This window comes from Saimiri boliviensis, chromosome 14, assembly GCF_048565385.1.
Source record: "Saimiri boliviensis isolate mSaiBol1 chromosome 14, mSaiBol1.pri, whole genome shotgun sequence".
In the NCBI taxonomy this organism is placed as follows: Eukaryota; Metazoa; Chordata; class Mammalia; order Primates; family Cebidae; genus Saimiri; species Saimiri boliviensis.
Genome location: NC_133462.1, coordinates 90,194,053 through 90,218,999, shown reverse-complemented (window position 1 = coordinate 90,218,999; position 24,947 = coordinate 90,194,053). Strand labels below are relative to the sequence as shown.

The window sequence follows — 24,947 nt, the reverse complement described above, 5'->3', positions numbered from 1 at the left end:
CTGGCCAACATGGTGAAACCCCGTCTCTACTAAAAATACAAAAAATTAGCCAGGCTTGGTGGCATGCACCTATAGTCTCAGCTACTCGGGAGGCTGAGGCAGGAGGGTCACTTGCACTTGGGAGGTGGAGGTTGTGGAGACCTGAGATCATGCCACTCTTCCCAGCCTGGGCAACAGGGTGAGACTCCATCTCAAAAAAAAAAAGAACAACCAGGCTTTGAGACAGTAGCTGTTTTCCCCAATCCTAAGCTCATCTTTTAATTCTAAACAGTGTCAAAATAAAGAGAATTTAGATAGAAAAGCAAGTAAGTTACAAGGCTTCCTTTTTTACTGACTTTTTTCTGGAAGCTGTTCAACTGAGTAATGGTTTGTCACATGTTACATGGAATAGAAAAAATGCAAGTTCAAAACTGAGAGCCTGGTTAGGGATTTTGAACTCTAGGCCGCCAGCGAGAAACCGATTTGATGAAACAGGAGGATAGGGGAAATGAGTCTGCTTGATGATAATAGGGGTAAAGTACAAAATACTTATTTTGATGAACATTGCAAGTACAGGACTTTCTGTGGCAAGCTTTTTGAGGCAGTAGGACTTTAACTTCAAAATATATAGGTGTCTTGAGGACCTTTGATAATGTTATTTGCTGTGGTCATTGAATACTTCTCATTGGATAAAAAATGCATGTAATGCACTGCAAATTGAAGGCCAGTTTATTTTTTAATACTTTTTTTTAATATTACAAATCTAATCCTTATACATTACAGAAAACTTAGAAAACAAGATTTTCTACCATTAAGTACTAGCGTAATCCCACTAGCCAGTAACCCCTTTGTGTATTCTTGTCTATTCTGGTTTAATTTGGTAACATTTTATCGTAAGTTAAACTTTCTAGCTCTAGTTTTGGTGGTACAGAATCTGTCTTCTCAAACATGTAATCTACTTATATACAGTTTATGGAAATTAAAGGTTTTCTTTTTTGTTTGTTTGTTTTTGAGATGGAGTCTCGCTCTGTCACCTGGGCTGGAGTGCAGTGGCGTGATCGTGGCTCACTGCAACCTCTGCCTCCCAGGTTCAAGTGATTCTCTTGCCTCAGCCTCCCGAATAGCTGGGATTACAGGCGCGTGCCATCATGCCCAGGTAATTTTTTTGTATTTATAGTAGAGACAGGATTTCACCATGTTGTCCAGGCTTGCACATCTGACCTCATGATCAGCCCACCTTGGCCTCCCAAAGTGCTAGGATTACAGGTGTGAGCCACTGTACCTGGCCAAGGTATTTTTAAAATTGTAAACAATAGGCCAGTTGCGGTGACTCATTCCTATAATCCCAGCACTTTGGGAAGCTGAGGTGGGCAGATCACTTGAGGTCAGGAGTATACACATGTTAAAATCCTTCTTGGGTAAAAATAACAAATTTAAAAGGCAAATGACAATCTGGGAAAAAATTTTACAGTAACTATTACACAAAAGTTGTTAAAAGTGAGCCGAGCAGAGTGACACAACAGAAGCATGGTGATCCTAGAATTTGTTACAAGTGAATATAATGATGAACATTCCCTTAGAAGAATAAGCAAAAGGCACACACACACAAGCAATCTTTTTCCTTTTTTCTTTTATTCTTCTACCACTGGCATATGAAATTGTGTGTTTCTTCATCCCTTCATCGAGTGCTGAATATTACATATCTTTTTTAAATTTTGCTTTCTCTTTTCTTTTTTTGAGACAAAGTCCCACTCTGTTGCCCAGGCTAGAGTGCAGTGGTGTGATCACGGCTTGCTGCAGCCTTGACCTACTGGGCTTAAGGGGATTCTCCTGACTTAGCCTCCGAAGTAGCTGGGACTGTAGGCATGGGCCAGCATGCCCATCTAAGTTTTTTAACTTTTTATAGAAATAAATTTTTTTTTTTTTTTTTTTTTTTTTGAGACGGAGTTTCGCTCTTGTTACCCAGGCTGGAGTGCAATGACGCGATCTTGGCTCACCGCAACCTCCGCCTCCTGGGTTCAAGCAATTCTCCTGCCTCAGCCTCCTGAGTAGCTGAGATTACAGGCACGCGCCACCACGCCCAGCTAATTTTTTTGTATTTTTAGTAAAGACGGGGTTTCACCATGTTGACCAGGATGGTCTCGATCTCTCAACCTCGTGATCCGCCCGCCTCGGCCTCCCAAAGTGCTGGGATTACAGGCGTGAGCCACCGCGCCCAGCCAGAAATAAATTTTTATAGAAAAGGAAATTTCACATTTCCTTTTCCTTATGAAATACTCTCACTACACAACATTTTATTAAATACATGCCTATATTTTATCGTATTTGTGATTTGAATTTTTACATATAAATGTCTTAATTTGTAATTTCTTTAAAATGTGTTTAGCAATATATACCCTGTTGTGTCAGTTTATTGCATAACTCTCCATAGTTTTTTCTTTCTTTCTTTTTTTTCTTTTTTTGAGACAGAGTCTCACTTTGGCCTCCGGGCTGGAGTGCAGTGGTAGGATTTTGGCTCACTGCAGCCTGGATCTTTTGGGCTCAAAGTGATCCTCCCGCCTCAGTCCCCATGTAACTAGGAATACAGGGCACATGCCACCACACCCATTTAATTTTTTTGTATTGCCCAGGCTGGTCTCAAACTCCTGACAAGTGATCTGCCTGCCTGGGACTCCCAAAGTGCTGGGATTACAAGCATGAGCCACTGTGCCTGGCTCAGAGTTTTTACTTTCTAAGCTATTTGTTTTTTAATTTCCTCTTTTCACTACAGTTAAATTGGGAGATAAGTTTTTGAGGGTGTATGTATGTGAGAGTGAGTGTGAGATACAAGAGCTATGTTGGGGGGTTATTCTAGATTTTTTTCTTTTCTTTTCTTTTCTTTTTTTTAAGAAAATTCTCAAACCTACAGGAGAGTTGAAAGAATTTCACAGTGACTACTCATATGCTTACCATCTTGATCCTGCCAGTAACACGATACCAGTTTTATCACATACCTAGCCGTTTATTTATCATTCTGTTAATCACTGTATCTTATATTTTGATGCATCTCAAAGTAAATTGCAGATATTAGTATTTGGGTGTGTTTAAGAAAAGTGCTCTTAAATTAATTAGGGCTAATTATGTTTCAGTTTTACATTTTCTGAATGTACTATTGAAATATTTTACAACCAATCACTGTTACATTAAACATAGTTAAAAAAATGAACATACTGTTTTTCACTCCAATAGTATTGGTGAACTAGGTGTTTCTGTAAATAGCTAGCTAACTAAATTAACCCGGATGACATTGAGTTAACTCCTTTTGGGGATGGGGCGTGTGTGTGTGTGTGTGTGTGTGTGTGTGTGTGTGTGTGTGTGTTGCCTGCTTTTAAAGAGGAATGGTAAGTTGAATTTTGATTTTGTTTTTGTTTTTTAAGCTGAAGAGCTATTTAAGGAAGTGCATATTGTTTCTCTAATACTCTTTAATAGCAAATCCAGGAGTAAATTATTCATTCTAAATTTTGTATCTTACTACCTTCCACTTACACTATCCCCCTACCTTTCTTTGCCTATGTGAGGAATTCTGTGTTGGGCTATTCAGTAAAAATAAGAGCCCTTGCTTAAAGTTTTACCCTGTGACTCTTTTCCTTCCTTCCTTCCTTTCTCATTCCTTTCCTCTCACTCTGTTGCCCAGGCTGGAATGCGGTGGTGTGATCATAGCCTCCTGCTCAAACTCTTGGGCTCAAGTGTCCTGGCCTTCCAAAGCATTGAGATGATAGGCATGAGCCTCCACGCTTAGCCTTTACTCTATGATTCTAAGTGATGTGTAACAAATTCCAGAATGTTAAAGATCTACTGTAAAGAATCAGGAATTCAAAATGTATCAATTGCAAGGTCAGAACAAATAGAATCCAACTCGGTGAAAGGTAAATAAAGTAAAATTTAGAACTTTGGGGAGGGCACCGTACCCTGGGGACAAGGGGATGGGACTGTTTGGTATCTAGCAGAAGCAGGTTTAGTGTTTCTTGTGAATAACATTAGGAACATAACTCGTTAATAGAATCTGGCACCTTTTTCTAGTAGAGTATTAGGTCAATTACAAGTTAACATCCCCTTCCCTTCAAATATAATAAGATGAGAGGCAGGAATATTTCATCAAAGAGTGCTGTTTTGACAACTATTTCCTTTCATCTCCTCCTCAGCTGTCTGTTTTTGTCATTAGGATTTCTAATGTTTGACTTTCCTTTCTCTCTTGTTCTTAGGCCCAGTTTGTAGTCTCCTCCTTCAGTCTACATTCTAAATCAGTACATGGTGCTTTTCCTGTGCTCTAATAGCTTTTCTGTATGTTTCTTTTGAATCTCACAGTCAACTTCATAGCTCACTCTCCCTACCTCTCCCCTCTCATATTGTCAACCCATGCAGTCTAAACTGAAGGAGTCTATTTGAGAGATTAGAAAATATACTTTTGTGTGTGTGTGACAAAGTTTTGCTCTTGTCACTCAGGCTGGAGTGCAGTGTCAGGATCTTGACTCACTGCAACCTCAGTCTCTCGGGTTCAAGTGATTCTCCTGCCTCAGCCTCCCTAGTAGTTGTGAATACAGGCACTTGCCATAATGCCTGCCTAATTTTTGTATTTGCAGTAGAGACGAGGTTTCACCATGTTGGCCAGGCTGGTCTCGAACTCCTAACCTCAGGTGTTCCACCCACCTCAGCCTCCCAAAGTGCTGAGATTACAGGCATGAGCCACCATGCCCAGCCTACATTTTCTTGATATAGTTAGGAAAATCTCTTCATAGGTCTCATCATAGCACCTTCTTTTATATTCTAAAATACCTTTGTAGAAGGTGAAGCATTCCTATCGTGTTTAATTCACAAAGCAGTCATTTTAGTTATAATGGCATTTTTGTAAAGGAAGGGATGTTAACACTGTTTTATAAGGCGATTAAATTACTAGTGCCTGGTTTTTCTGATTTGCACTTTCTGGTTTTTTTGTGGGTTTTTTTTTGTTTGTTTGTTTGTTTTTTTGTCTTTTCTTTTTTTTTTTGAGATGGAGTCTTACCTCTGTCACCCAGGCCGGGGTGCAATGGCATGATGTCTGCTCACCACAGCCTCTGCCTCCCAGGTTCAAGCAATTCCCGTGCCTCAGCCTCCAGAATAGCTGGGATTACAGGTGCGCACCACCACGCCCAGCTAATTTTTTGTAATTTTAGTAGAGATAGGGTTTCACCATGTTGGCCAGGCTGGTCTTGAATTCCTGACCTCATGATCCGCCAGTCACAGCCTCCCAAAGTGCTGGGATTATGAGCGTGAGCCACCGCTCCCCGCCTACTTTTGTAGTCTTAATGTGGAGCACATTTGCAACACTTGGTCTGAACTGAATCTGTGATTCAAAATATTCATATTTCTTAGTACTTCTAAATAATTCATGCAAAAAGTTATGTTTCATTAACTTTCTTTTCATTTTTATGTTCAGAGGTGCCCTCCTGCACAAAATAAAATTTGCCTTCTGCAATTCTCTGTTCATGTAGGTATTACTAAAACTGTGAATTTTGTTTTCACAGTGTGAAAATAGAATATTAAGCACTTGGTTGTATAAATTAGTGCTCTGGCTGGGCACGGTGGCTCACACCTAAAATCCTAACACTCTGGGAGGACAAGGCAGGAGAATCACCTAAGGTCAAGAGTTTAAGACCACCCTGGCCAAAATGGTGAAACCTCGTCTCTACTAAAAATAAAAAAATTAGCTGGGCATGGTGGCGGCCACCTATAATCCCAGCTGAGGCAGGAGAATCACTTGAACCCAGTAGGCAGAGATGCCAGTGAGCTAAGATTGTACTGTTGCACTCTAGCCTGGACAGCAGAGCAAAAACTGTCTCAAAAAAATAAAAATAAATAAGTGATTACTTCTTAATCTGTGCACAATAAAATCTGCAGAATTAAAAAAAAATACAGATACCTATATGTTACCAGTTATATTATAAGTTCAAGTCTTCAGATATGAAGCCTAGATATTGATAAATACATAATACACATAAAAGTGTGTATTTATTGTGCTTGTATGTAAAAATCTCCACAAGTGATTCTAGGTAGAAGAACCATTAGCTTAAGGTGATCTCCTTAACCAAAGGTCTTCCTAGGAAAAAGGGTGGAACATCTAATGGTGGTAGCCACTGCTTAACTTTAGAAGTGATGAGATGACTACTGAAACTGATCACATGGGTCACTTACTGCAATTCTAGTGTGATTTATTTTGTATTAAATGGATTGTATTCTTTTTTTTTTTTTTGAGTTTGAGTCTCCCTGTATCGCCCAGGCTGGAATATAGTGGTGAAATCTCAGCTCACTGCAACTTCCACATCCTGAGTTCAAGTGATTCTCCTGCGTTGGCCTCCCAGGTAGCTAGGATTACCAGCATGCATCACCACGCCCAGCTAATTATGTATTTTTAATAGAGAGGTTTTCATCATGCTAGCCAGACTGGTGTCAAGGTCCTGACTTCAGGTGATCCACCTGCCTCAGCCTCCTAAAGTGCTGGGATTACAGGCATGAGCCACCACACTGGGCCAGATTGTATTAATATTACTAAGTAATCAGAAAATTCCCAATGAATTTTATGTCAGATTTCTAATACTGGCCATTGGCCTATTGATAAAACTTCACCAAAAGAATTTTATATTGTGCCACAAGTACCTATTAATATTTATTGAACATTTACTAAAGTTTCAGGCATCCGTGCAAGGTACAAGAGATACCAGGATTACTAAGTAATAGTCACTTTACTTAAGCACCTCAACTTATAGGGCAAAATAGACAAAAATTAACATGTTTTATACGAAGAAGTTTAGGAGTTCCTGTAGGTATATTTGAAGGGCAAGATAGGTGATCAGAATTGGGAGGCTGGGAATTTTATGGGAGTTTTTCTGGGGGAAGTGATTGCTGAGAAGTTCAGTATGACACGTCTTGGAACAGCATAGAGCTTTCACTTGCATCATGTTAAGGTATATTTAAGAAAAATAGAAAGGAGATAATGATTTGCGGGAAAAGCCAGTATTTGGTAGCTGAAGGCCCAGATTTGAATCTAGGTGGCTCTTGTTTATACTGTGTTTGTCACCTTGAATAAGCCTTTAACTGTAGTTTTCTTCAGGGAAAAGTGTTTCTTGAATGCTTGTTTGGGGAGTTAAATGAAGGGATGCAAGTTTTAATATAAGGCAGCTAGCACAGTTACTGGCGCAAAGGAGGTACTTGATAAATGTCTGAATCTAAGTCTTAACTGATTTTTTGGTGTAAAGCAACACCAAAATTATGTTTTAATAAGAGTAGTGCAGTTCTGCTGAAGAAAACAAGTTAGACTTTACATTTTTCATAAACTGGCAGGGAAAACCTAGCGAGAATTTTTAATGCCTAGATAATTTATGGAAAAGTGTAGCTTTTCCATCAAATCTAAGTCTTCTTTTAAAAATATATAATAAACTCAGATACAGAATATGTGGCTTGGTATTTGGAATGTCATTTTCACCTATTTTTATGAAAAGTGTTTTTTTTTGTTTTTATGCTATTTCAGATTTAAGTTGCAGCTTATATATATTTTTTATACCTATTTGCTGTAATTGCCTTTTAGAAAAGAATTAATATTGTATATGGCAGATGGTAAAGGTAAAATTTAGAGTAGTCATTCCAGAATAATCATGAGTGTATGAAAGCAGAAATTTTCCCAGTAATGAGTTTGTTCACATGAGGATGAAACAAGTATCTTGGTAAGTATCCAAAAAAAACACAGCTGTGGATTTATTCTTTTGGAGTAACTACATAAATAAGGGTGGAGATTTAAAATAAATTTTTTCCAAGAGTGTATTTCATTATGTATGCTAGGTCAAATTAATTATACAGTAAAGCTGAATTTTTGAATATGTTCTAAGCATATATCACTTTCTCAAAGATATTTCCCTAGACCATCCCAACCTAAATGGCACCCCCCGAATTATCTTGTTCTCTTTGTTTTTTCATGTTTCCTTCTTCCCATTGCCCCTGAAGTTTTCTTATTAATTTGTTTAGTTATTTGTCTATTTTTGCTTCTGTGACATTAGGAACTTTTTCTATCTTGATCCACTCTCTTTCCCCAGTATTGTATAGTGTTTACTACTGGGTTTTATTTTATAGTACTCTGTAAAACGGAGTCATCATATGTAATCATCGTGTAATGTTTATGTTCATTTTCTAGAACTTGAAGCATTTTTGTAGTTAAAAACAATAATGTATGTATACACTCATGTGAAATTCTTAAGACAGTGCCTGTCTCATATTAAGTGGTCAATAAATTCTCCCAATTACGAATAAAACAATTTGCTTTTATAATCTGTGGTTTCCATTTTATTTGATCCTGAGTGATAACATATATTTGCACCTTATTTGATCATTAATCTTTAGTTGAAATGCCATTCCTAATTATTTCCCTCATTTTCAGAAATACATGGCATCAAAAGACAGACTTCTGGTGTTGAGGATATATTTTATGTTAGGAACATTTTAGGGGTAAAAATGTGAAATAGTATTCCTTAATTTATACATTTGTTTAAAATTGTGTCTTTTAGATACTTGGTGTGATGAGGTAAAAGACACGACAAAATTACAGATCCCAGTTGATCTAATGCCTTAGTGTGTTTATTTTAGTTTATAAGCTGTACTGCTGGTTCACATTACAATTTTGTAAGGTAAAGTTTATCATTTTTACCCCCCTTTGTTTATATTTTCATTGATTTTATTAAGAAAACCAGATCTTCAGGCCAGGCGTGGTGGCTCAAGCCTGTAATCCCAGCACTTTGGGAGGCCGAGGGAGGTGGATCACTAAGTCCAGAGATCGAGACCATCCTGGTCAGCATGGTGAAACCCCATCTCTACTAAAAATACAAAAAATTAGCTAGGCTTGGTGGGGCGTGCCTGTAATCCCAGCTACTCAGGAGGCTGAGGCAGGAGAATTGCCTGAACCCAGGAGGCGGAGGTTGCAGTGAGCTGAGACCGTGCCATTGCACTCCAGCCTGGGTAACAAAAGCGAAACTCTGTCTCAAAAAAAAAAAAAAAAGAAAACCAGATCTTCTTTCTTGTATGATTTATTCATTTCAGGAAACAAAGCTATGTCCTGGGCCAAGCCCATCGAGATTATTGTCACCTTTTCATGCCTATTGGTACCAAAAGAAAAGTTGTCACATGTATGCCTAAGTAGATTAATATCTTATTAATGAGAATAAGATATTATAATATTATATAATATATAAAATAATGAGAATGAGAAATGCATAGGTTAAAAGAAAGCATTTTCTACTGTATAGAGGGATAGTCCTACTGTGAAGCCAGCTATTTCTTTATCTGCAGTAGCAGGAGTTGTAGGGTAAGAAGAGGTTGATTCTCTGTAAAGCCATCTGGTGATGAATCAGTCACCAATTGCCAGTGCATAAGGACAGACTGCCCTTAACATGTGTTTTAGCTCAAGTAATTGTATACACTGACTATCATTTATATAATAATGATTTTTTCTCAGGCTGAATAATTTGAGTAAGCCAGTTTCTTTTTATGGTTGATATGGTGCCCTATTTTGTAGTTCTCTTGTAATGTTGTCATATATCAAGTGCACCATTCATTATTGCCTGTTTCAACTTAAGTATTATAGTAATTAACATCACTCAGACCCCTCTTGCCATCATTCCTTGATTTGAATTATATGTGACTAGGAACAACTTTTAAAAATATTTTTAAAAAGCAGTAAAATGTACATAATGTTGAAACCTGTGTAGTGAAGCTGTGTGCTCTGCTCAATAACTGCAGTTTTTCTTTGTTTCATGTTTATTTAAATGTAAAGCTTGGCTATTAATATTTTAGCCCATTAAATCATGAAAAGAACTCTGATCTAGCAGGAAAGTCAGTTTTAAAGTTAATGATAGCTTTAACTCTAAATGTAATGATGTAAATGGAACTAGAAGGTGGGCCAGTGTTCTGAGCTTTAAACTTTGGTCAGATCACTGGTGAAAACAGCTTTACATGACAAAAAGACAGAGGCTGGGCGCGGTGGCTCACACCTGTAATCCCAGCACTTCGGTAGGCTGAGGCGGGTGGATCTTGTGGTCAAGAGATCGAGCCCATCCTGGCCAACGTGGTGAAACCCTGTCTCTACTAAAAAGACAAAAATTAGCTGGGCGTGGCAGTGCATGCCTGTACTCCCAGCTACTCGGGAGGCTGAGGCAGGAGAATTGCTTGAACCTGGGAGGTGTAGGTTGCAGTGAGCTGAGATCATGCCACTGCACTCCATCCTGGGTGACAGAGACTCCATCTCAAAAAAAAAAAAAAAAAAAGAATAAGAAAGAGACAACCTGAAGAGGACTGGAACTAGGATTTAATGACTAGATTTAATTGCTGTTAAAGGTTAGATTATTAATTTCACCTCTTACCCCTGGAAATTTCTAGGTTATCCTCACTTCAAGACTTGTAGCAGCTCGGAGGCTACTCATTCACTGAAAATAGCTTGTCCACTGCTCACTCTAGATAAAACACTGGGCTAAGCTCAAGGGATACAAAGATGAAAAAATGTCTCTGTATTTCAGCTCTGGTCTGATTTCCAATGATAACCATCCCTACTGCTACCATCCATGTCTGAAGTGATGACAACCTCCTGTTGTTCGAGTAATACTGTAGGCTTATCTCTGTCATGGCATCTACTAACTACCATTCCCTACAGTAGTGAGTTTCTTGAGGCAAGATTTTTTTGTTTTATCTTTGTGTGCCCTTGATCTTCAGAATGCCTGGATTCTGCAGGCTTCTCAATAGCTGTTGAAGGGAGGGATGGAGGAAGATGGTTTTGCTGCCTTCAAAGATCTCGTCAACTTGAGATGTAATCATATAGCTACAGAATAGAATTATTAATGCTAAAAACTATAGTCTAAATTATAGCGTAATAAATGTTTGAACAAAACATTGTGGGACTACAGAGAAAAGAATGTCTGACTCTGCCCTGGGGAAGTGGGAATGAACTTACTGAAAAGCAGAACTGTTAGTTTTGTACTTTCTCATACTCTGAGATTTCTTAAGTGCTGAAATTGATAAGCACAGTAGACAGACTGATATAATTTTGTATTATGTCTAGTCTGCTTTCAAGAATAAATACTACAGTGTTAGAAGAGACACTGAAGGCTAGGTATGCTGGCTCACACCTGTAATCGCAGCACTTCGTGAGTTCAAGCAGAGAGAGAGAGAGAGAGAGAGAGAGAGCTCACTGTACTGACAAAAAAGAAACCATGTCAAATATTGTGTAACTAGAAATATCTTAATTTCTGCTTGCTTTCAAAAATGTTTGAAAGATAGTTGGTTTGTTTCCCTTTTTTTTCACTGCCATCCCACTGCTTTCTAGCCTCCATAGTTGTGAGAAGAAATCTGCTGTTTATCTTACTGAGGATCCATTGTACATGAAGAATCACTTCTGTCACTGTTTTCAAAATTCTTTCTATTTCTTTGGGTTCTGGCAATTTGATTATAATGTTTCTTGTATGGAGCTCTTTGAGTTTATTTGCTGGTAGTTTATTGAGCTTCTAGGATATGTATATTGATGTATTCTGAAAGTATTTTTTTTAATAAGACTTGAAATACTTTTCTCTCATATTTCCTTCTGGGAGACCTGTAATGTATATGTTAGTATGTCTGATGGTATCCTATTGGTGCCTCAGGCTCTGTTCATTTTACTTCATTTGTTTTTCTGCTTCTCACATTGAAGATAAGACAACTTCAATGATCTTATTTACATGTTCACTGAACCTTTCTTAACTCCTGTTTATATCTGCTTTTGAGCTCCTCTAGTGAGTTTTTCTTATGTCACTTACTCTGCTTTTTAGCTCCAGAATTTGTTTGGTTCCTTTTCATAATTTTTGTCTTCCTGTTGATAGTCTCCTTTTTCTCATATACTGTTTTGCTAATTTTTTTGTTGATGGTTTTTGGTTTTTTTTTTAGCTCATTCAATATATTTAAAACAGTATACAGCTGATTTAACACCTTCAACTAATAACTACAATGGACTTTAACAGGATAGTTTCTGTCAAATCTTTTTTGTTATTTTCATTGTTATTTTTTATTTTTTGAGAACTGTACTTTTTATCTTTTTTTGTTTATTCAATTATTGTGAAGCAGTGTTTCACTCTATTGCCCAGCTGGAGTACAGGGCATGATCATGGCTCACTGCAGCTTCAACCTGTTGGGTGCCACCCTGCCCAGCTATTTATTTTATTTTTTGTAAATACTGGGTCTTACTATGTTGCCCAGGCTGGTCTTGAATTCCTGGGCTCAAGGAATCCTCCCACCTCCCAAAATCGTGAGATTACCTATGTGGGCTACCATGCCCAGTAAGAGCTAGACCTTTTAAACATTATGTGGTGGTAGATCTGGGAATGTAATTTTTCCACTCTCAGTAAGGGATTGCTGAATCTTATTTATTGAGGGTTGTAGTGATGATCTGTTTGTGACTTCCGTAAACTGTTTTTGCAAGATGTGTAGTTTTTGTTGTATGTGGTCACTGGCGTTTCTTCTCATTTCTCTGTGGTCAGCTATTGACCTGGTAAAGATTGCTTTAACTATCTGGCCTCAAAAAGGAAAAAGAAAAACGAATACACACACTTTGTCTTTATATAATAAATTCTTTGGAAGTTTCTTAGGCCTGTGGGTATTGAGGCACTGGTGGCCAGCTTTTATATCGGTTCCTCAGTAACCAAAAGCAGCAATGAGATCATGCAATCCAATATTTGGAAGACTGGGTCATTTTTGCATACCCTGGCTCCAGGAAGCCACACTAGGAATGCAGGAGGCTATCTCCAGGCTGTTTCTTGGAGTTGTTGGGATTGTGACTATGGAATGAGTGATAGCTGCTAGGATGAAGGATGAAAATTCCATGACATTTACCATCTTCATTTACTATCCGCCAGAGTTCCAAAATAGTCACTAGGTAATTTCTGTCAATCGATATCTTCTTGTGTGTTTTTTTTCCCCCTTAGAGGCAGGATACCTGAAATGCAGAAATGTAATGTATACATTTTTGCAGTCGTTTAGAAAGCATGAGGGACTGATAATTTAACTCAGAAAGTCTACTCTAAAACGCATGTCTTTTGGACTAATCCAGAAATTCTGGAAAGAAATGTACCTGTATCACATCAAGTTAAGACCTTGGTCATGTTCTGTACAAGTTGCAAACCCAAAGGCTCCTTTTCCACCATTTACAGGAACCTGAGTTGAATTATGTGCCTTGGCTACTGAGGAAACTACAACCAGGTTTTAGTTTTATCCATGTGTGTGTTAGTAATATTCAATTAGTAGAAAATGAGTATCCAATACTGAGGGACCAGTAGGAAAGCTGTCTGACAGGGCGAGAGTCCCATATAAAAACACATAGTAGATTTGGTTTATATCACATTCCCACTCAGCAGAGAAGCTGTAAGTGGACTCAAGAGTCATTCCCCCAGCTCAATAAATAAATATCCCACATCTTGAGTATTACGTGTTTTGTTTGTATTTTTCGGAAACTGTATATTCTTTTAAGTAATATTAAAGTGGGCCGGGCGCGGTGGCTCACGCCTATAATCCCAGCACTTTGGGAGGCTGAGGCGGGTAGATCACGAGGTCGAGAGATCGAGACCATCCTGGTCAACATGGTGAAACCTCGTCTCTACTAAAAATACAAAAATTAGCTGGGCATGGTGGTGAGTGCCTATAATCCCAGCTGCTAGGGAGGCTGAGGCAGGAGAATTGCTTGAACCCAGGAGGCGGGGGTTGCGGTGAGCCGAGATCGTGCCATTGCACTCCAGCCTGGGTAACAAGAGTGAAACTCCGTCTCAAAAAAAAAAAGTAGTATTAAAGTGAAGATGAAATATGTAAAAAGCCATTATTTTTATTTTATCCAACTATATAATTATTGCATTTTTATATTATATATATTACATATTTGTATTTGTATTTTATGTAATTATGCTTGATATGTCAGTACTTAAAGTATGTTTTTATAGCATATGAATAATGCTTACTAACTTTGTGATTTTGCTATGGTAAGAAACTGTTTCTGTTATCCATTATTTGGCTGTCATGTTTTAGTTTACTGTATGTAGGCTAGATTTATTTTCTTTTAACATGTCTTTTTTTAATATTTTAATAGAAATTTCTCTTTTTTTTTTTTTTTTTAAGACAGGGTTTCACCATGTTGGTCAGGCTGGTCTTGAACTCCCGACCTAGGTGATCCGCCCACCTTGGCCTCCAAAGTGCTTGGATTACAGGCGTGAGCCACCATGCCCGGCCTTTAACATGTCTTAATATTGTTCTTTTTTTTTTTTCAATTCCTTGAGTAAATGTATAACCGTTGACCTATTTATTCATGTTGTGTTTTAAAATTGTCCTTCCCTGAAAATGCAGTATGCAGATGATATACTGCATTTAGACTGGAGGGCTTTTTTCTCCAGTAAAATTTTGATTACCTGTTGTAGACTTGGCCAGGAAGTATATATTCTGAACCGGGGAAAGAAATGTTAAAAACCAGTAGACAGATGGAAGACCAACAACATCTGCATTAAGGAGTTGAGTAAATGGGAGACCTAATAATCCACATAAATCAACTGTATCAGATAAGCTGAGAAGGGAGTAAAAGTTGATTGTTTTAGCTTTATAGAAAATTATTTCATTGCTTTGGTGAAACCCATTGTTTTTTTTTTTTTTTGAGACGGAGTTTCGCTCTTGTTACCCAGGCTGGAGTGCAATGGCGCAATCTTGGCTCACCACAACCTCCGCCTCCTGGGTTCAGGTAATTCTCCTGCCTCAGCCTCCTGAGTAGCTGGGATTACAGGCACGCGCCACCACGCCCAGCTAATTTTTTTGTATTTTTAGTAGAGACAGGGTTTCACCATATTGACCAAGATGGTCTGGATCTCTTGACCTCGTGATCCACCCGCCTCGGCCTCCCAAACTGCTGGGATTACGGCTTGAGCCACCGTGCCCGGCCTGTTTTTTTTATAGATAACATATAATATACTGGATTTTACCTTAACGTAAAGTTCTGCATTTTACAGGATTTTACTTTAGTGTGTAGAGATACATTTCTTATTGCAGAATATTCCATTTCACTGTAGTATAGTTTGCTTCTAATTCAAAGTGTAGTGGAATATACCATTGCGTGGGGAGATATTTACAAGTAACTCTTTTGATTCTTAAGAAAGAACTTGAGTACATACTGACATTATTGTTATTTTATTGAAGAAGAAACTAAGGGACGTGGGATAAATAGCTAGCCTAAGGTCATGCAGAATAAAAAGTGATGGAACCAGGATTCAGACTCATGTCTATTTGACTCCATGGCTTATGCCCTTAATGACTAAGCCCCGTTATCTAGGATAACCATTCTCAAAGCTGTCCACAGGTCTTTGGGAAACCCTTACAAGGTCCACAGGCTCAAAAACCTTTTTCATAATGCTATCAAAGCATTATTTGCCTTTTTTATTGTGTTGACATTTGCCATGACATTACAAAAACAATGCAAGTTTCTGGCTCTTTAGCACAAATCAAGGTAGTGGCACCAAACTCTGCAAGGAGTAATTGTATTCATCACTGCTACATACTTGTAAGGTTTTTTTTTTTTTAAGTTAGTTTCACTTAAGAATTATCTTGATGAAATGGTAAACATTATTTATTTTATTAAATCTGACCTTTGAGTCACATCTTTTGAATATTCTATCTGACTAAATAGAAGTATGCATAAAGCACTTAAGCTGTATACCAAAGTGCTGTGGCTTTCTGAAGGAGAAATTGTGTCATTATGTGAGTCATCTGCGAAACTAAGCTCTTGATTTAATGAAATACCATTTTACTTTAAACAAATGACTGAGAGACACATTTTGTTGTATAGACTGGAGTATTTGGTAGACAATATGAGCTTGTCACTTGAAGGAAAATAAGTGATGTGAATTTTTTTTTTTTGACCAGTGATAATGTTTGAGCTGTCAAGAGGAAGTTAGAATTTTAGAAACTTGATTCAGCCATCATGAGCTTAACAGCTGCCCTGTACTTAAAGACTTTTATGATAAGATAGGTGTTAATGTTAATGAATGTGATATTTTAAAATAGTGTAATGAAACACGTCAACATTTGGAAGATCTGCATTACTTAGGAAAGCAGTGTTTTCCAAAGGACCAACGCGTACATAGTGTTATAAAATCCCATCAAAGTATACGATGGATTTTTATATAACATTGTGTGAAAAGTTCATTGATATGGTTTCGATGCCATATTGCAAAAAACCTTCAAGAAACTACTTCTTATATAACTTTGATGTAGTATCAAAGAAAACTATCTACAATTATTTGAAAAGCTTATTAAAATACCTCTACCTTATCTACCTATTTATCTGTCTGAAGCCAGGTTTTCTTTATATATTTCAAGTTAAGCAGTATATGGCAATGGATTAAATTCAAAGCTGATATTAGGGTTTCTCATTTTGTTTTTTTAAGGTAGACATTAAAGAGATTTGTGTTAGGTGCACTCTGAATGAAGAGACCACCTAAACAGGCTTGGTTTGAGCAGCAAGGCTGTTTATTTACCTGGGTACAAGTGGACTGAGTCTGAAAAGCGAGTCAGCAGAGGGTAGTGGGATAGAAGTTGGTTTTGTAGGTTTGGGGTAGGAAGCCGAAAGTTGCGGAAGTTACAGTTCAGGTCGGTTTTTGCAAACACAGAGTAGGGGGTGATGCTGGGGGAGTGTCACAAGGTACAAAGTCCATTGTCAACAAAGTTGCCTTACCAGTTAAGCCAGAACAATGGTAGAATGTTGAAAGAGTTAATCAGGTGCTGCAGGAGCTAGCTATTCTTCTTTTGTTCTTTTTTTTTTTTTGTTGGGGAGTGGGTGTCACAAGGTCTAAGATCCAGTGTCATAAGATTGGCTTATCAATTAAGGCAGGAATAGTTGAGGCAGGAGCAATGGCAGAGCTAGCCTTTCTTTGTTCTTCAGACTTACTGGCTCTGGGAGACCATCCGGAGGTGTATGTGCAGGTAACGGGGGTCACCAGGGCTCAGCTAGGGTATTTCCTATGGTGCAGCCAGTTCAAAGAAACTTGCAATTTGAAAAATGTAAAATAGTGCTACTCTTCTCACTATTTTTGTTTCAGAAAGTATGGTTACTTTGTCATAGAAATGTTAGTAATTCTTTTTTTTTTATGTTAGTAATTCTTTTTTTTTTTTTTTTTTTTTTTTTTTGAGACGGAGTTTCGCTCTTGTTACCCAGGCTGGAGTGCAATGGCACGATCTCGGCTCACCGCAACCTCCGCCTCCTGGGTTCAGGCAATTCTCCTGCCTCAGCCTCCTGAGTAGCTGAGATTACAGGCACGTGCCACCATGCCCAGCTAATTTTTTGTATTTTTAGTAGAGACGGGGTTTCACCATGTTGACCAGGATGGTCTCGATCTCTCGACCTCGTGATCCACCCGCCTCGGCCTCCCAAAGTGCTGGGATTACAGGCTTGAGCCACCGCGCCCGGCTATGTTAGTAATTCTTAAATGAAATTCAGTTATTGTTATTTTAAATGAATTCATAAATACCAGTTTTATTTCTAATATGTAAACTATATACTTATGTATTTGTATTACCCATGTAAACAAACGCTCTTGGGAGTTCATTTTTTAAAGAGTATAAAAGGGTCTCAAGAACAAAATGTTTCAGAATTGCTGCTCTAGGAAAATGTGTTAAGAAAATGAAGTACACATGAGGAAAAAGAAATTGAAATTGCATTCTGTGGTTTATACTTGGTAGACAAAGGAGCAATTTATTTGGTCTCCATAGTTCTTAATCAGTTATCATATATACTCATTGAATTCATTGTATCTAAGACATTTATTGGTAAGTATTGCTCTTTTTCTAATGCTAACTTGATGCTAACATGAGCATTATCTTGAGGATTATAGTGTTTATAAAATTTGCTAAAAGGCTTCCAGAGGTATGAAAACTATGAAAGTTTGCTAGCTGAGCACCTACTTAATACTTTAACCTCTTCCTTTTTAATTGGACTCTTAGTGGAGTCTCTGGGCTTACTTAAATGATGAGACTTTAGTATATATGTCATTTCCTCGGACCTGTGGACGGTCCATTTAGTCAGGTATAAATGTTGATGAATGCAATTCTATTAGGACTTCCAGGGTTTGGTGAATAGCCACTAAAGCTAAAAATATATGAATGTATTCTTTTTTTTCATGTTTCTCTTCAGGATGACGTAGCTTTGCCAGAGACTTAGAAGCTAAGCAGAAAATGAGCTTAACATCCTGGTTTTTGGTGAGCAGTGGAGGCACTCGCCACAGGCTGCCACGAGAAATGATTTTTGTTGGAAGAGATGACTGTGAGCTCATGTTGCAGGTAATTGTGTCAGCCTTATCTATATATGTTTATTCAAAACTTGAAATTAGTATAAAATTTTTTTCTGCTCCTTTAGAAAACAGTTCCGTTTAGATTTGAGCTTTTTCTCCTTTTAGCTTCATCTATCCTTCTAATTAATTTTTCGCCCCTTGAATCATGTAAAGAAAGTTCCAAGTCTTGAGGCTTATATTTTGAAAAATAAGTTCTTAAAATAAGGAATTTTATTAGTAAATAGAAAGTTTCACACTATATACTTTTAAAATAAGACATTGCAAACGTTCATAAAATCAGCATAGCATGGAGTAAAACTGAATTTTGATTGTTGATACTTCAGTGATAATGGAAGTTAGTTTCATCACTTAGAGATGTTCATTATGCCAGGAGTTCAAACATAAGCAAACATTGTTACAGTTTTTAAAAGTAAATTTTATTATGTATTTTTAAGGTATACAATGTGATGTTATATGATACATACAAATAGTATAAAAGTTACTGTTATGAGGCAAATGAACATATTCATCTCACATAGGTACCCACTTTTTGTGTGAGTGACAAGAGCAGCTAAAATCTATCCACTTAGCATGAATCCCATATGTAGTACAAATCCATTACCTGCAGTCCTCATGTTCTACTTCAATCTCTAGACTTGGGGACTGGGCACGGTGGCTCACGCCTGTAATCCCAGCACTTTGGGAGGCTGAGGTGGGTGGATCACGAGGTCATGAGATTGAGACCATCCTGGTCAACATGGTGAAACCCCGTCTCTACTAAAAATACAAAAAATTAGCTGGGCATGGTGGCGCGTGCCTGTAATCCCAGCTACTCAGGAGGATGAGGCAGGAGAATTGCCTGAACCCAGGAGGCGGAGGTTGCGGTGAGCCGAGATCTCGCCATTGCACTCCAGCCTGGGTAACGAGCGAAACTCCGTCTCAAAAAAAAAAAAAAAAAAATCTCTAGACTTGTTCATCCCACATATTTGCTACTTTGTATACTCTGACCTACATCTCTCCATTTCCTTTCCCTCAACTACTTTTTATTCTGTATCTCTGCATATTTGATGTTTTCTTTTTAGGTTGCACATACAAATGAAATTATACACTATTTTTCTTTCTGGCTTATTTCACTTGACATAGTGTCCTCCAGGCTCATTCATAGTGTGGCAGATAGCACGATCTCATTCTCTTTTTAGTGCTGAATAACATTTCATTGTATACATACACCACAGTTTTTTTCATCTGTTCACACCACAGTTTTTTTCATCTGTTCATCCGTTAATGGACACTTAAGCTATTTCCATATCATTGCTATTGTGAATAATGTTACAGTGAACACGGGAGTGCAGATATCTTTATGAGGTAGTGATTGCATTTCATTTGGGTACATGCCAAGAAGAGGGATTGCTTGGTTGTATGGTGGTTCTATTTTTAATTTATTTAAGAATCTCCATATTGTTTTACATAGTGGTTGTACCAATCTGCATTCCTATCAACGGTATACAAGATGTACACCCTTGCCAACATTTGTTGTCTTTTGATATTTTGGTAATAGCCATCCTCATGGGTGTGAGGTGGTATCTCATGGTGGTCTGGATTTGCATTTTCCTGATGATTAATAGCATTGACCACCATTTCATATACCTGTTGGGCATGTTTATGTCTTCTTTGGAGAAATGTCTATTCAGGTCTTTTACCCTTCTTTTAAATGGGCTATCTGTTTTCCTCCTGTTGAGTTGTATGAGCTCTTCATACTAAGTCCTTATCAGCTATCTGGTGTGCAGATACTTTCCCCCCAGTTTGTAGGCATTTCCTTTGCTGTGCAGAAGCTTTTTTGTTGGGTGTAGTTCCATTTATTTATTTATTTTTGCTTTTATGGCCTGAGCTTTTGGTGTGATATCTAAAACATCATTGACAAGGCCAGTGTCCAGGAGCTTTTTCTTTGTGTTCTTCCTAGGAGTTTTATAGTTTCTCTTATTATATTTAGGTGAGAAAAGATTTTTCTGGTTGTATAGTTTGGAAAAATAAGAGAGTTTGGCTAAATTTGACAAAATTTCAAAATGGCAAAACAATCTTTAAAAGGCTTAAGAAAGAACAACAAAGTTGGAGAAGTTTCACTTCCCAATTTAAAAACTTAATAGAAAGCTAGTGGTACTGGCATAAGGGTACGCATAGATCAAAGGAATAGAATGAAGAAGCGGAAATAAACTCATGTATCTATGGCTGCTGTGAACTGAATTGTGCCTCCCAAAAAGATGTGTCAGTATACTTTCTATCATATCTGTGAATGTGACCTTATTTGGAAATAGGGTGTTTGAATATATAATGAAATTTAGATGGAAGTATTAGGTTCAGCCCTAATCCAGTATGATTTGTGTCCTTATAATAAGAGGAAAAGAACAGACACAGAGGAAAGTTAGCCATGTGAAGATAGAGGCAGAGATTAGTGTTATGCTAACACTAGAAACTAGAAGAGTCAAGGAAAGATCCTCCCTCAAGGCTTCCAAGTGATAAGGTCAGAAGGTGCTCTGCCAGCACCTTGACTTTGAAGTCTGTCTTCCAGGAATGTGAGAGAATAAGCTTCTGTGGCTTTAAGCCACCTTGTTGTGTTACTTTGTCAGGGCAGCCCTAGGAAACTGCTACAAATTGCAGTTGATTTCTGACAGTGGTGCCAAGTTCATTCAGTGGAGGAAAGAATAGTCTCTTCAACTGATAGGGCTGGGACAATTGGATTTCCTTATGCAACAGAATGAAATTGGGCCCCTATGTGACACCATATTAAAAAAATCAACTCAACATGGATCATTGAGCTAAACATAAGAGCTAAATATCCATCAGCAGAAGAATGGATAAAATGCAGTATATACGTACAGTGGAATGTTATTCAGCCATAAAAAGGAATGAAGTTCTGATGTATGCTACAACATGAATTAATCTTGAAAACATAATCCTAAGTGAAATAAGCCAGAAACAAAGGATAAATGTTAAATATAAATCCAAGCATATCCTTTTTATTCATGCTGTAGGGATTGATTCATTGAAACAGAGTCTCACTGTCACCCAGGCAAGAGTGCAGTGGTGCGATCAGAGCTCACTGCAGCCTCTACTTCCTCGGCTCAAGCGGTCCCCTCACCTCAGCCTCCTGGATAGCCTACAGGTGCATGCCACCATGCCTGGCTGATTTTTTTTTTTTAGAGATGGATTTCACCATGTTGTCCAGGCTTGTCTCAAACTCATGGTCTCAAGCAGTCTACCTGCCTCAGCCTCCCAAAGTGTTGGGATAACGGGCGTGAGAACTACCACGCCCAACCTATGCTTTGTTTTCTTTAAATATAATATAAAGTTGATGAGGAAACTGCATGATCAGACAATAAAAAATAACTTAAACCTTTTCTTCAGGCTCTAATCCTAAAAAACTGTTGTTCTTTATCTAATAGTAGCCTACTGCTTTTAGTACTGTCCTAGACCCAGTGTATTCTCGGAAATACAGACCATAAGAATAGATTGGCCTACTGGTCATCTGGTGGTCTGAATTGATGCTATAAATTACTTTGATGTTTTCTCAATTTTCTGGTTTTATCTCAGAGCCAGAATTGTTTGTTTGTTTGGGTTCTGTTTTTTAAAACTACCCAGTTTGTTTGTTTGGGTTCTGTTTTTTAAAACTACCCAGTTTGTTGGTTTCTTAGAATTAGTCCGAAGTTTGTAACCTCAATACTTCTGCTATTTTATTATCTTAGAAAACATCTCTACCTCATTCGTTATGAAATGAGATTAGTCAAATAGCATATGTTATTTCTTTTCTAGCAAACCTTTATTAAGCATCTGCCATATGCCAGGCTCTCTGCCAGGTGCTGGGGATCAGTGTGTATACAGATAGGGTCTGTGTATCCTTAAGGGTTTGGAGTCTAGTAGAAAGAGACATACATGTAAACATGTAGGTATAAATAGCACGACCCAGGACAGTGATGGGAGTTCATGTGGGGTACACTGACTGGGTGCACAAAAGAGAGATTGGTCAGTTCTACCTGTGGGGGAATGTGGGGATGAGAAATCCAGAAAGATTTCAATCTTAGAAGATGGCTTACTGGAAGGCTAAGAGTGTGATTGAGGACATGACTTTGAAGGTAGCGTGGCATTTATCTGTTTAGGTAATTTAAATAGTCTGTTGTAGTTTATCTATAGAATGTGAAGGCAAACATTTTGAGAGATGAGGACTTGGCAGCTAGAAAAGGCCAGATCTTGGAGGGCCTTGGGTGGTGTATTAAAGACTTCATATTTTTTCTCTTAGTAAGAGGACTCCGGAGTTTTTTAGGAGGGAAGTATTGCCTTGACTTGTTCTAAGTCCAGCACCTGTTCTTTAAACTATTTCGTTTTACTGCCCAGGAATTGGAAACTGGAATCTGTAAGAGGAGTTAGGAGATTATAGTAATCTAGGAAGAGAAGGCGGAGTTCTAAAGAAGAGAGAGTATCATTTGAAATGAACAAAAGAAGACAAGAGTAGGAGAGATTAGAGGTAGGGTGTGCCTTCTAGTTATATGAATGAAAGAGAGGAAAAGTATCTAAAATCTGGAGTTCCTGGCAATAGGTGGAATTGAGGAAATAGGTGAAATTGAGGTAAGAAGGTATACTTTGGGTTTGACATTTCTAAGGGATATCTTGATTGAGATATTCAACAGAAGGCTAGAAACAAATAACATAATATTGAGGAGAAGAGTCTGAGCAGAAGGTAGAGGTTTGGCAGGTGTGAGCATAGACGGGATAATTGAAGCCAGCAGGATCTTGGCTATAGAGAAGGGGAAATAAAGTCAGGGTAAAAGGGTATCATTGCTTAGGAGAAAAAGTAAGATCAGAATATTAGCTGTTTTGCTACTGTCAGAGCACTAAAGTACTATGCCAGTAAACTATTATAAATAATTGAGAGAACTTAAAGAATGAGAGAATATAGTCAAAGAGACTATTACAGTTGAGAGTCCAGAGGTCAAATCAGTTTCACCTGGTAAAGGCTAGCAGTGGGAGTGATAATACCAAATGTGGTAGGGATTTGGGTTGTGGGAGTTGAGAATGTTAGGTTTTTATATAGGTCATCCATGTGGACATTTAAAATCAGTCTTGGTGAGACAGCGGTTTTAATGAAAAAGGAAGTCTGAGAACCAGAACCTCAAATCTTCAAAACGTTTAAGTTAGAGTGGCCCCAAATGATTGCAGCATCTGAGGAGAGGTTGTGTGTTTGCGCAATGAATACATACGGAATTGGTAATAAAAGCTTCAAAACAGTAAAGGGTTATTCATTGAAGGGGAAAAGTAATAGTCCAAAAGCCACAAGAGTAAACTGGAGGGATTCAGACTCCAGTTTTGAATTCAACAGGATGTTGTTGGCTTTAAGAGATGGCTAGCATCTTCTGTAAGGGAATGCAGTGGAATTAGTGTTTTCTCAGGGGCAAAGCCGGCAGATTTCGGTTAAAGGAAGAAAGGAGAAGGTAGCAATCCTGGAAAAGCTAGAAAACCAAAGAGTTTGAAGTAAAATGGATTCTCACGAGTGTAGTGCACGGCCTCGGGAAGAGGGTCTCTATCGCAAGTGAAAATCAGATGGAAGCCAGGCATAGACTCGAAAAACACTGAAATATAAGTACTTTTCGAGGCTCTGCCTGGCTTCCATCTGATTTCCATCCTGAGCCCCAGCCTCGTCCAACCTGGGGCTCAGGACAGCTTTGATGCGGCCCAACACAAATTCATAAACTTGCCTAAAATGTTACAAGTTTTTTGCAAAAAAAAAAAATTTTTTTTTCGGTTCATCACCTATTGTTAGTGTATTTATGTGTGGCCCAAGACAATTCTTCTTCCAATGTGTCACAGGGAAACGAAAATATTGGACACCCCTGCTACAAAAGGACAGGGACTAGAATTTTTCATTCTTACCAGACGTTTAAGTAACAGGAAGAAAGGGCCTGGTCGAAATTGCCTGTCTTTGCAGTTTTAAGCTCAGATCAGCTAAGGTTTTCCCATTAGTATCAGAGATGTGATTAAGTTAGCAGTCTTTGTTAGGATTTAAATTATATATTTCTGAGAGATTTTTATTAAATTGTCATTGAAATATTTAAATGGGTTGTGAACTTCAATTTGTCATCCACCCTCTGGTTCAGTTTAATCTAGAGGTAATGTGAATTCGATTATATGCGAATGAAAACAGATTAATGCTTAAGTGGTTAGATATCCATTACATATTCTTACTGTTCCCCTAGTTTTCCTTGACCCAGTCACTAGTTATGTTATGTTCAGTAATCTCAGTCTTCTGCTTAATTCCTGTGGTGGGTGCTGAAACACATTGTTATTTTATATATATGTCACAATAACTAAAAACATAGGAATTTTTTAAATTGGCTGCTTTCTTAAAAAAAATAGTTATACTAATGGGATTGTCTTGTTCTGTGAGTACTAAGCAGATACTCTTTGCCTTGAGTTCCTGACTACTCTTCTTGAAAAGTTGTTATTCTCTTTATTAAACAAACAGAGGACGTATTCTTGTGATCCCACATAACAGGTTCACTCTGCACTCCCTAATCCCCACAGTTGGAATGGCATCTCACTTGAGTCAGTGGGCTC

General features: G+C 38.0%; 1 protein-coding gene across 10 annotated transcripts in view; it reads left to right on the top strand.

Annotated features, from left to right (window-relative positions):
* CEP170 (centrosomal protein 170) overlaps nucleotides 1-24,947 on the top strand; it is a 126,716-nt gene that overhangs the window by 7,779 nt on the left and 93,990 nt on the right. For all 10 annotated transcript variants that reach the window (XM_074385405.1, XM_074385408.1, XM_074385407.1 and 7 more), the window contains exon 2: nucleotides 18,209-18,354. In XM_074385405.1, the coding sequence (XP_074241506.1) occupies nucleotides 18,250-18,354 (105 nt within the window). In that variant the 5' untranslated portion in view covers nucleotides 18,209-18,249. The remainder of the gene's footprint in view (nucleotides 1-18,208; nucleotides 18,355-24,947) is intronic.